This window comes from Carlito syrichta, unplaced genomic scaffold (genome assembly GCF_000164805.1).
Source record: "Carlito syrichta isolate Samal-C Ts95f unplaced genomic scaffold, Tarsius_syrichta-2.0.1 Scaffold59884, whole genome shotgun sequence".
NCBI classification, from domain to species: Eukaryota; Metazoa; Chordata; class Mammalia; order Primates; family Tarsiidae; genus Carlito; species Carlito syrichta.
In genome coordinates this window covers 251,850-265,267 of record NW_007003980.1, presented here as the reverse complement: position 1 = coordinate 265,267, position 13,418 = coordinate 251,850, and the positions used below count along the sequence as shown (strand labels likewise).

The 13,418-nt window shown below is 36.4% G+C and overlaps 1 protein-coding gene across 1 annotated transcript in view; it reads left to right on the top strand.

Annotated features, from left to right (window-relative positions):
- RBM27 (RNA binding motif protein 27) overlaps window positions 1-12,996 on the top strand; it is an 80,728-nt gene extending 67,732 nt beyond the window's left edge. The window contains exons 20-21 of the mRNA XM_008050357.2: window positions 7,159-7,269; window positions 9,744-12,996. Of these exons, the coding sequence (XP_008048548.1) occupies window positions 7,159-7,269; window positions 9,744-9,827 (195 nt within the window). The 3' untranslated portion in view covers window positions 9,828-12,996. The remainder of the gene's footprint in view (window positions 1-7,158; window positions 7,270-9,743) is intronic.
- The last annotated feature ends 422 nt before the right edge of the window (window positions 12,997-13,418 follow it).

The window sequence follows — 13,418 nt, the reverse complement described above, 5'->3', positions numbered from 1 at the left end:
TGTTGTATTTTCTCTCATATTTTCTTTTTGTGTGAGTTTATAGCTTTAAAAAATAAATCTACTATTATTTTAGTTGAGGGGGGTATGAAACTGTGTTCAACAGATGGTCGGTTCCCCATCTTTAGCCTGAAACCCCGTGAGCCTTAAGAAGGTAATAGGTTAAGAATCTCTCCTGTACTGTTTAGACCTTGTACCCCCAAAATTCTTTATAATTATAATGTTCTTACTGGCAAGAACCTCTGATTTCCCACCCCTGCCATTCCTGGAACTTTATATAAGGCACCTGAGACTTTCTACTGTATTTCTGAAGACTTCTCATACACAATCAACTTTTCTCCACAGCCTTTCTAGATGTTTTTTCCCATCTTCCAAGTATCTGGAACATGGAAATGATTGATACCTTATAGTTAGGCAAGAGTTCCTTTTGCATTCCAGAACAGAAGTTATCTTTTCTCTGTATTTAATATTTGGGGAAACCTTTCCAGTACTTCATTAATTGCTTTTCATTAGATCTTGCTAAAGACATAATGTAGAGGTTTTGTGAACTACTGACATTTACTATCATCATCTGTCACTGATTTTCAGCATACTTTACTATGTAGAGGATTCTTCAGATAAAAATATAATTGTAGCTAGTTCTAGTAGTGAAATATGGCATTAATAATTTTGTGGCCTTTACAAAGACAGTGAAACTCTAAGCTGCCTTAATTTAAAAAAAAAATTAGAACATTTCAAAAAAATGTTCTGCTTTTAGAACATTTCAAACAACACAAGTTGAGATGGCACAACAAATCTGAAATTCTACCGATTACATTTTTATCGACATCTTTCCAACCTCTGTAACTGTGATATACTGCCTGCGCTATTTTGAAGTCTTGTTTTTTTATCTATAGTGTGTCATGGATACTCTTTCATGTTTATGACATTTGTCTTATTAAAAGGCTTTCTGTTGTAAGAATGTGTCTTAATTTATATGTCCAGCCCCCTATTGATGGGTTAGTTAGGTAAGTTGTTTCTCATTTTTCACTATTATGAGCAATGCTATAGACATATAGATTTGGCTTTTTTCTTTTTGAGTCAGGGTCTCAGTCTGTCACCCAGGAAGGAGTACAGTGGCATGATCATAGCTCACTGCAGCTCGGCTTCCTGGCTCAGATGCTCTTTCTACCTCAACCTCCTGAGTAGCTGAACTACAGGTGCATGCCAGTATGCCTGGCTAATTTTTTTGGTTTTTTTTTTTGACAGAGATTTATTTTATATTTATTTATTTTTTGTCTTGTGATGTTGCCCAGGATCATCTCAAACTCCTGGGCTCAAGTGATCCTCCCGCCTTGGCCCCCTAAAGTGCTAGAATTGCAGGCTTGAGCCACCGTGCCCAGCTGATTTGACATTTTTGAATGGGATAATTCTTTATTATGTGGGACAGCCCTGCACAGTACAAGATCTTTATTAGCATTCTTGGCTTCCTCCTAATAAGTGGCGGTGAGTGCTCTTCAGTCAGTGTGACCACCAGAATACCCCCTAGAGTGGTGTTATTGTTTCCAGTTGAGTACCACTTCTTTAGGTAAGTTCTAAGGAATACAACAACTAAATCAGAGGCATGCATATTTAAAATTTTGGTGCAGCTTGCCAAATAACCCTTCAGGAATGTTGTACTAATTTGTTTTTTGTTTTTTGTTTTTTTTTGAGTTGGAGTCTCACTCTGTCGCCCAGTCTGGAGTGCAGTGGCTGCTCCCGGCCACCACAGCCTCGACCTACTGGGCTCCGGCGATCCTTCCGCCTCAGCCTTCCAACTAGCTGGAACTGCAGGCGCGCGCTACCACGCCCTGCTAATTTTTAAAAATTTATTGTAGAGAGGAGGTCTCGCCTGCTCAGGCGGGTCTCGAAACCATGGGCTCAGGCAATTCACTCACCTCAGCCTCCCAAAGGCACGGGATTACAGGCTGAGCCACCAAGCCCGGCTCTAATTTGTATTTTTAATGGCATTGCTGAGAGTACCTCACACCCTCATGCAGCACTTGAATTTTGGTTTTTTATCCTTGCCAGTCAGGTGATTGATAAATGATGACTGGTACAGATTTGGTATCAGTTTTTAATCTGAGAAAATGGCTGGCCTAGATGAATTTCTCTTGAGCAACTGCTACTAAGAACCCTAACCTTGCATATAATTTTCCATTTATGGTGTATATTTTAAAATTTGAATTATATTACTTTCTTGGCTGACACACATACACAAAATGTGGAAGGTGTAAAAGTGTATACAATAAAAATTAAGATTTCCTTCTATCTCCAGTTGCTCAGTTTCACTCTCCGTAGGCAATTACTGTTACCAGTTCCTTATATATCTTCTCAGAGATATGCTTTTTCTAAATATATTATTTGTTCTCTATTATGTATACGTGGTAACACATGATACAGCACTCTTTGGTATATGCTCTTTTCACTTAATTTATATTAGATTGTTATGAGAGAGATTGTTCTGTACTAGTGCATGTGGTTTTGCTTCATTCTTTTAAATGGCTGCATGGTATTTCATTGGATAGATTTGTCATACTACATTAAATAGTCCCATATTGATGGACAGCTAATTTTTTTCCCAATAGGGCATTATTTCAAGCCATATGTAGATATATTTAGATATGTGTGTGAGAGGATATAGGTATGTGTAGAAGAATTAGGTATTAGTAGGTAAGTAATATTTTGAGAGGTCAGCCCTAAATATTTATTTATTTAGTTATTTAAGAGATAGGGTCTCACTGTTGCCTAGGCTGAAGTGCAGTGGCGCGATCATAGCCCATTGCAGCCTTGGACTCCTGGGCTCAAGGGATCCTTCCACTTCAGCCGTCCGAGTAGCTGGGTTTACAAGTGTACACCACCACATCGAGCTAATTATTTTTCTTTTTATTTGTAGAAACCCCTGGACTCCCGGGATTGTCCCAAAGTGCTGCCATCATACTCAGCCAATCCTAAAGTACTTTTTAAAATAAAAAAATGTGCAAATGGCTAAAATAAAAGTAAAAATCTCTAATCTTTTATTAATCATTGTCTATTCTTAAAAGATAGTCACTATTCTTAAATATTATAGAAAAAAATACTATGTAAGAATACATATATAAAGCCTTTCATTTTAAAAACATACCAAAATAGGATCATGTTATAAATACAGGGCTGCATTTCAAACCTTGCTTTTTTCACATAAAAATCTTAGCTACTTGGTATTTCCTTAAAATTATAAAGGTTATAATTATAATTAATTTAAAATGCTTATTAAAACAAACAATACTAATCATAAGCATATATTTCAGTGATTTGCCAGAAGACAGACACCCATATAACTTCTCCTTAGGCTGAGCAATAGAACATTTCCAGCATCCCAGAAACCTCCTTGTCTCCCTTCCAACCTCTCTCTTTTCTTTTCCCCAGAGAAGTAACAGTTATCCTCACTTTATGTAATCACCTTGCTTTCTTTATATAATCGATCCTTATTATTTGCAGATTTTATATTTGCCAATTCATCTACTCACTAAAGTTTATTTATAACTCCAAAATCAGTACTCGTGGTGCTTTTGTAGTCATTCTCAGACATTCAGAGTTGTGAGTTCCCTGATGTCATATTCCTAGTTGAGGTCGAATAAAGTGATGCTCTGCCTTCTTGTTTCAGCTTTCATACTGTAAACAAATAATCTTTGTACGATCTATTATTATTGTTGTTGTTGTTATAAAATTTTATTTTATTATAGAGATGTGGGGTACAAGTAAGGATTAACTACACAAGTAGACTGCTTGCAGGTGACTTTTGGGCCTCCAACCGGCCCTCCCCCGGTATAGGACCAAGTAGCTTTTGTGTTGTTATGTGCTCCCCCTTTCCTGGCAGTGCCTAGCAACTGCTGATCCCTCCCTTCTGCTGATGTGATTAATGCTCAGGTCCCACTTATAAGTGAGAACATGCGGTACTCAGTTCTTTGTTTCTGTGCTAGATCACTAAGTATGATGGTCTCCAACTCCATCAAATTTGCTGCCAAGTACATGATTTTGTTTTTCTTTATGCCTGTGTAATACTCCATTGTGTATACTACATTTTCTTTATCCAGTCCACTTTCAATGGCACCAAGGTTGGTTTCATGTTTTTGCTATTGTCAGTAGTGTGTCAATAAACATGTGTGCAGGTGTCTTTTTTGTAGGACAATTTATGTTCCTCCGGGTATATTCCCAAGAGAGGGATTGCTGGATTGTATAAAAGGTCAATTTTTAGTTCTTTTGGGATTTGCCACACTGCTTTCCATAGAGGTTGAACTAGCTTGCACTCCACCAACAGTGTAGAAGCATTTTTTTCTCTGCACCCACACCAGCATCTGGACTTTTTGTTGTTGTTGTTTTTTAATTAATGTTGACTATCCTTACTGGAGGTAGGTGGTATCTCATTGTAGTTTTGATATGCATTTCTCTGATGCTTAGTGAGGCTGACCATTATTTTGTGTATCTATTGGCTCTGTGTGACCTATTTAATGCCACATCTTTCTCATTTTTTTGTGCTTCTTTTTGGAGGTTAAACTGTTTAACATGGCTCCTCAGTGTTGTTCTGAAGTGCTGTCTCTAGTGTTCCTAAGTGCAAGAAGGCTGTGATTTGCCTTACAAAGAAACATGCATTAATTAAACTTGGTTCAGGTATAAGGTATAGTGCTTTTGGCCATGAGTTCAATGTTAAAAGAATCAACAATATGTATAAATAAGGTGTCTTTAAACAGAAACACATAAAACCAGGTTATGTATTGATCAATTGAAGAAAATGTTGTGATCTTCTAGAGACTTGTAAGAATTTCACCATGTATGTCCTAGAAGCAGTGGTTTAGTATTTGCTTATTCCATGTTTGTGTACCTTTTTATTTGCTTATTTGTTTATAAACAGGGTCTCACTCACTCTGTCACCCAGGCTGGAGTATAGTGGTATGATCATAACTCACTGTAGCCTCAAACTTCTGGGTTCAACCTCAGCCCCTCAAGTAGGCATGCACGCTACCATGCCAGGCTACTTTTTAAATTTTTGTAGAAATAGGGATTACTATGTTGTCTAGGCTGGTCTTGAACTCTTGGACTCAAGTGATCCTTCTGCCTCAGCCCCCCAAGTTTTGAGGTTACATGCATGAACCACCATGCCCAGCCTCTGGCAATTTTTACTACCAATAAAGAGAATTGACTGTAGTTTTTATCACCTAAATGCACGTTCCTAAATATTGTAGTATTATTCTGCCTGTTTTAAAAATTTTATATTAATCGAATCACACAGTATGTATTCTTTTGTGTCTTCTTTTATTTATTTAACTAATTAATTAATTACTTGTTTAAAGTAAGAAAGCAGGATTTATAGAGAGGACAGAGAAGCTCCCACAGTGGGAGGAGGCCCAAAGGGGTTGCCCCGACTTCTTTTATTTATTATGTTTGTGAGATTCATTTGTGTTGTTATGTGCAACAGTAATTTTCCATTTTTATTGTGTACTATTCATTTGTGTAAATACACCACAGTTTATTTTTTCATCCTCCATTCATGGGTATTTGGGTTATTTTACTTTATGGCTTTTATAAGTAGTGTTTCTGTCGTAAAGATATTTTTGACTACATATATACACGCATTGCTCTTGGATATGCAATCTGCCCTTCATGTATACCGTTGGCCCTTCACATCCGTGGATTCCACGTCCATGGATTCAACCATCCATAGTTCAAAAAATAACAGAGTAAGGACGAATGATTTCTATTATACACATTACCTGATTTTTAAAAGATGATAAATATATGTATTTGGATAGGATCATTTTGATTCCTTAGTTTGGTGTGGCCCATGAGTCAGACTTTTGTGTTAGGTTATAAGCATTCCGCCCCCACAAGGAGTGGTGGGAACTTCCCTCTGAGATCACTGGATGGTAGCTTGAGTCTGGCCTAAATAGTGTTTTATGGAGACATTTGACATATGTTCATGAGGTTGATCCACAATTTTGCTAGACAAACTAGAGTGAAACCCCAAATTAAAAAGAACCCCTTCCATTATGTTTTTCAGAACTGTACCCCAGATGAGGATATCTGTAATCCAGGGCCCTTGAAAGAAAAGCTGTAGGGATGACTAAGCTTTCACTTGTATGAAACTTTGGATTTCTGTTTTGTCTCTGTTGCTTTGTCTTGAAAACTAAGCTTTTACTTTCCTTTTTTGGAACTTGACTAGGGAGAAAAAAATGTTTAGAAATCAGTACCAAGTAACACATTTGAAATGGAGCAGTTTTACTTTGAGTTAAGATAATAGGTATTTAATTTACATATGTGGAATGCATAGACGAGCTGGGGTGTACTTGCCATTGTATAGCATTTCAGAAGAGGAAGTAGGAAGAGCTATATTAAACACAGTACTGTAAGAGATATGATGAAATAAATAGACATGAGATAGTCACCTTTTTAAAAAAATTGCTTACATATATCATATATTATATGTATTTATATTTATATATAATGATTTTTAACATTATATATATATATATATATATTTTTTTTTTTTTTTTTTTTTGAGTTGGGGTCTCACTCCTTTGCCCAGGCTGGAGTGCAGTGGCATGCTGGACTCTGGCAATCCTTCTGCCTCAGCCTTCCAAGTAGCTGGAACTACAGATGTGCGCTACCACTCCCAGTTATTTCTTTTTTATTTTATTGCAGAGATGAGGACTTGCCAAATTGCTCAGGGTGGTCTTAAACCCGCAGGTGTAGGCAGTCCACTTGCCTCAACCTCCCAAAGTGCTGGGATTATAGACTGAGCCACCAAACCCGGCCTGCTTACATATTTTTAAGGTTTGAGTATAGATATGTAGATATCATTGCTAGGGGCCAGTAACTGTATTAAAAATATACTTGTTGTCCTCTTCATAACTTTTGTAAGTAGAGTGAGATGTTAACGTTTACCTGACATAGATATGCACTATGGATTATTTTAGGCAAACTGGAACATGTAGTTACTCCAATTAAAAAAGACTTTATTTTTCTAGCCCTCATTGAACATTGTAGAACCATCTTAACAGATTTTCCTCCCCAAATCATTATACTTTTAAAATAGCACAGAATGTGAAGAAAGTAAATATGAGTGCAAATTTATATGTTCTAAATATATTCTAAAATATATTTTAGGCTGCAAACCAAGGGTCAAAATTCAAAGACCGTCGGCTACAAATATCATGGCACAAGCCCAAGGTACCATCTATATCCACTGAAACTGAGGAAGAAGAAGTTAAGGAGGAGGTAAATCCAATGATTAAAAAGAAGAGTTGAATTAGATCAGTTCTCAGCTACATATTTTTCGTGACATAAATAGTATAAATTTAAAAATAAATATTGGATTTTCTTTTATACATGCAATTAGTTAAGACCATTCTAGAACTTTACTGAAGAAGTAGAACAGGTGTGGAGATATAAAAACTCTTTTGGGGGTTATTTTATTCTGGTGTGGAAGACATTCTTTTCTTTTTTCTTTACATTTATTTTGGCTTTACTTGGGTTCTAGGGCCACCACACTTGTCCTATTTTCCTAATTTTTAAAGTTATTTGTTTATTTATTTGTTTGTTGTAGAGATAGAGTCTTGCTATATTGCCCATTCTGGTATTGAACTCCTAGGCTCAAGGACTCCTCCCACCTGGGCCTCCTGGGATTACAGGTGTGAAAGCCACTGTATCTGGCCAACAGATTAAACTTTGATTGGTTGTTTTTGCTTTTGGTTTACAAGTTTCATAGTAATAGATTTGAGTTTCTTATTTTTCTTCTGTGTACAATTGATTAAAGTGAGAGTATGCAAAAATTGGACTTGGAGGGAAGAATTGGAAATCCAACCACTTAAATAATACATGTACTGAATAATCAGCCTCTTGAAATATGAGAATTAATTTTGTCTTTCTCTTGTATTTATAATTAAAACGAACACTTGAATTGCAAGGGTTTTATGATTTATTACAAATCTTAGTTTTAAAAGATATCTAGCATTTATAGTTGGTCATGTGTCTTCCAATTATATGGGTAATTTTGAATAACAAAAGCAGAAATGTTTCCTATATTAAAATAAAATATTAAAATAAGAAAAGAAAAGTCTTGGTAATTTGGCAATGTTTTTAGATACATCTACTTTTGTCTAAAATGACCGATATTTTACATATTATTTGGAATGTTAGTATCATGGGGAAGTTAATATATTCACCTATTACAAATAATTGGATGGATATAAGAGGAAAGATTTAGGAGTTTGAGTGGTAGTTAATTTATTTTCCCTCCCTCCTTTCCTCTTTTTTTTTTTTTTTTTTTTTGAGTTGGAGTCTCGCTGTGTTGCCAGGCTGGAGTGCAGTGGCACGCTTATGGCCACGGAAGCCTTGACCTGCTGGGCTCAGGCAATCCTTTCACCTCAGCCTTCCAAGCAGCTGGAACCTCCTTCCTTCTTTTTTGAGTCAGAGTCTCACTCTGTCATCCAGGCTAGAGTGGTTCAGTGATACCATCACAGCGCACCATAGCATACCACCACAGCGCACCTGGGCTCACGTGATCCTTCCTCCTCAGCTTCCCAAGTAGTTGGGGCTACAGGCTGATGCCATTGCATCCTGCTAATTTTTTTACTTCTTTGTAGAGACGAGGTCTTGCTATGTTGTCCAGTCTTGTCTTGAACTCCTGGACTCAAGCAATCCTTCTACCTCGGCCTCCCAAAATGCTGGGATTACAGGTGTGAGCCACCACAGCCATCCTGTTTTCCTAATTTTTTAAGTTAATGGGACAAAATTAACTTAATTTATCAGAAATGCATCCCATAGATTAAAAAATAATAATTTTCTTACTAAATGTCCACACATTATTTATTTTCTTGATGATAACTATAATGGAAGTCTCCTGTTGAAACAAGTAGCAAGTAGCAAGTAGGCCAGGATGTGGTGGCTGCTGCCTGTAATCTCAGCACTTTGGGAGGCAGAGGTAGAAGAATTGCTTGAGGCCAGGAGTTTAGGATCAGTTTGGGTAACATAGACTCCATCTCTACCAACAAAAAAAGTAGCTGAACCTGGGGGCATGCACCTGTGTCACAACTACTTCAGGGGCTGAAGCACAAGGATTGCTTGAGCCCAGGAGTTTGAGGCTGCAGTGAGCTATGATCGTACCAGTGCACTCCAGCCTGGGTGACAGAACGAGACCCTGTCTTATTTTATTTTATTTTTTGAGTTGGAGTCTCACTCTGTCGCCCACGCTGGAGTGCAGTGGCACGCTCACGGCCACTGCAGCCTCAACCTGCTGGGCTCAGGCAATCCTCCCACCTCAGCCTTTCAAGTAGCTGGAACTATAAGCACATGCCACCACACCTGGCTAATTTTTTTTTTTTTTTTTACTTTGTCGTAGAGATGAGGTCTCACCAAGTTGCCCAGGCTGGTCTCGAACCCTTGGGCTTAGGCAGTCCTCTCACCTTGACCTCCCAAAGTGCTGGAATTATAGACATGAGCCACTGCGCTTTGTCAAAACCTTCTTTAAATAAATAAATAGGTGATGTTACTTTAAAACAACATCAACAAAATGAGCAGGGAAGAAATTTTTTATAGCTATTAAAAAACTGTTTTAGTTTTGTCCTGAAAGATACTCTTGAGTACATTGCTTATAAAGCAATCTGGGCTTTACTGGTCTGTCCTTTGGACTAAAAAGTATCTTCTTTAACATTCTTGTACGACTAAGTAGATTTTATTCTCTCTCTCTTCAGGAAACGGAAACACCAGATTTGTTTTTGCATGATGATGATGACGAAGATGAAGATGAATATGAGTCTCGTTCATGGAGAAGATGAAATCTGATGCGAGCTGTGTAATTTCTAGAAATATTGCTTAGAGGAACAACTTTTAAAAATTATTTAAAGAAGTCAATGAGCCAAAAATTTTTTTTAAATTTTTCTTTTCAACACAGTAGGCTTAAGGACAGCAAGTTTGCTATTTAAACACATCTCATAACTGTACGTGATATTAAAGCACCAAAGGCCTAGTGACTTTTATGCAGTTGTGAAGATCCACAGGAATGACATGGATAATCTCTAGAGCCTTATTTGCCACACCACATGTTTTGGTTGCTATTGGTGTTGGATTATGATGTAAATGACAGGGTGTTCAGAAATTTTATTTTGGATTATAATCTACTGATAAAATTTAATTAAATGTCAAAATCGCCTGGAATCTCTTAACTCTCAGCTATTATGGATGGGTTGTCAGACAGTAGGAGATATTTGTAGTTAAAATACCCTTTTGCTTTCAAGAATGGTCTTGGAAGAAAAGTACATTTATTTTAAATTTTTCCTATGGAGGAGCCCAATTTGTATGCCGTCTAATTTTTTTTTAATGGTTTTTATTTGCAGTAGTACTATTTCAGTGAAACTCGCAACCAACTCTCCATTCTTAAGTGTTATAAGGCAATGGTAGCTAGCGCTGAGGTATTTTCCTTCTTTCATCATTGAGCCCTGGACTTCCTCTGCTGCCGATTCTTAGTTTGCTTTGATACCTAGCAGTGGTTCTCCTGGGCCTCTTTTTAAAAATTTTAATACCATTTTCAGAATGTAAAAGGCTTTCTTTCACCTACTGCCCCTTTCTTATTCCCCTTTTCTTCCTCTTGCCTTTTTTTTTAATAGGCCTGACTTAGCTATTATTGAAGTAAGTGGTTCATTTGGACCACCAAAAGTTAGTCTCCAGTGGAAGGTCTAAACCAGCACCTTGATAATAAGTGATGTTTTCATGAAAATAATGGAAGGATTTTGGGGAGGAGAGAGCCACCAGCTTTTTTTTCTCTCTCTCTTTTGAAGCTTCAGTTTAGTTATAGTTACACAAAAGGGTTAAAAAGTGTCTGGAATTTGTTTCTTAAATTGAAACCATGATGATGAGGTGGGTGGGGTGGGGTGGGGATGGGGGTGGGTCCTGGGTATGCTAGTAATAAATGGAAATCACAGCTAGACTTTGATCAGAGGAACTTATTTTTTCATAATTTTGTAGCTTGTTGCTATCCACGAACATGTGCATCCTTCAGTAGACAGTTTTCTTTACTGTGTGCATTCTTACTGTACACTGTATAGAGCAGAGTATCTGTTAAGTAAAATGTATATGTAAATTTATGTCCTTGTGTTCTGAATGTCAGATGGAAAAGCAGAGGAGCAACACTACACTGTACTGACCCCTGGGGAAATAAAATGATTAATGTACATAGGATGTCACTTTTTCAAGGTTATATACATCTGTGTTTTTATATATGTGTGGTGTGAAAATTGAAAACTTCCTGGTGGCTTCAGAAGGTTCTTGGTGAACACTATATCAAGGATTTTGTTTGCTGAGGAAGAAACTTTCTCAAAATGGAAACTATTCACTAAGAACTTAAAACCATCAGGACTCTAGATTTACTTAGCTATAAGAAGTTAAATCTCACATTTGGATTATCTTTTCTACATTCCTGGAATGATGTGTCAAACCAGGATCATTTTTAAGTTCATATAACTTTCCCTTCGGAATAATAAGGACTTCCCCTTTTCTGACTCTTGTTATATTTCTGGTAACACTGAAGGTAAAATAAGCTTATACAGAAATAAAACATTAGAATGGGGTATCTGGTATAAACAATCTTGCTCCTTACTCCTCCATCATCCCTGATGAAATTTTCTTGATGTCTGTGGCTCAGTCAGTATATATTTTGAAAGATTCATTGTGGTGAATATTTTGAGTCCTGACAGTTTAAACGTGATAGAGGGAACAAAGGATTTATATATTTTTTGTACAAAGTTTTTTCTTAAACTGTATAATTTTGTAAATAATTTGTTTGGTTTTTTTTTTGTGTACTAAAACTACCAGCGTATAGATTTCAATAAGAATTGTTGTATTTTTGTATCTGGAAACTGAAAATTACAGTAAATTAATGGAACTGTAAGAAATTTTCAGTAGACTGACAGTTCAACAGAATGAGATTCCTTTTCATATGATTTTTTTAACCTCAAAATGGACATCTTACTGCACTCTCAATAGAGAGAGAGTTGAGGATGTGACTTTTTAGTTATTAGGGGGAGGGAGTGAAAGAGAAGGACTTGAAAGTGAAGAACACATCGTTTTTCAGTAAAGTGTGAAGCCCTTCTATAAAACTTGGTTTTCAGTTCACCATAAATAGGACTAAAAACACTTTTAAAATTGTCCTTTCTAAGAATTCTAAAATGTATTTGATTCTGAAAAATGGATTGGAAATATGAGTCGATTATAATATTAGAAAACTTGAAGTTAGTATAAAATGACATTTCCTTTGGGATATTTTACCTTGCCTTCAAATCCCCAACTTAGAATTTCTCTTTAAAGTGATTAACTACCATGATCTATTTTCTTGGCATCTTCATTTACAGAAATGACATAATAGCATCTGAGGCAAATTCTGCTGTTCTTCTTAGTGTGTATGACATCTTTATAGATAGCTGATCAGCAATAATAGCTACCAGTCAACTAGGTCAGCCTAACTTACTAGTGGGTTAGTGCCCAAGCTTCAAAAGGGAACCCCAAAATTTTCCTCATTTTCTTCATGTTAACATTGGGAAAATATTGTTACCAGCTAACATGACAAATTGGAAAACAGTCTTGTTAAGGTGAAAAAGGGTCCATGATGATAGATGATTATTAAAAAAAAAAAAGATAAAATCATGTGAAAAGGAATAGTGGTTCCTCTTGATGTATAGTATGCCTGTATTATAGTTTTTACAAAATTGTGAACTTGTGTAATAGTATAATAGGAGATATTGTTGAATTTCTAACTGTTTATACATTTAAATTCATTTATGTAATGTTTGTTTTATCGATTACAATCTGAATTTCTAAGAAGCATGTTGACTTTTGCAATAAAGATGCAATATGGAATGGTTCACAATTGGAAAAAAAAGATGAAAGTATTACAAATTTAAAATAATTTGGAAATTTTATGAACCATTCCAAAAATTATAACAATCACCAAAAGAGCTGTAATTCTGGCTTGTTCTGGAAAGAAAGTAAACGTGTGTGTATGCTTGCTTGTGAGAGAGAGTGAGTAGTGGAGATGTTTGTACGTTTTATGTTGGATTTATGTACACGAGAGAATGTCACTCAATGTGAAGTTGGGTTCAGAGTCACTCACTGACTATTAAATATTCAGTAGGATCACTTTCTCAACAAAGTAGTCTGGAGAGTGAAAGAGAAGGTATTAAAGTGCAACTTGTAAGTGACCTTTGATAGCCGTATTTTTTTGGACATGATGGGTCTTGGTATCCCAGGTATAAAGCACAAAACAATTTCATGAAAGCAATTATCGTAATGTTACCTTAAGCATATTCATTGTGCCTACCAACACTAATAAGGACAGTTTCCTTAGGTAGCGTAGGGAGGTGGGAGAGGGAACCCTT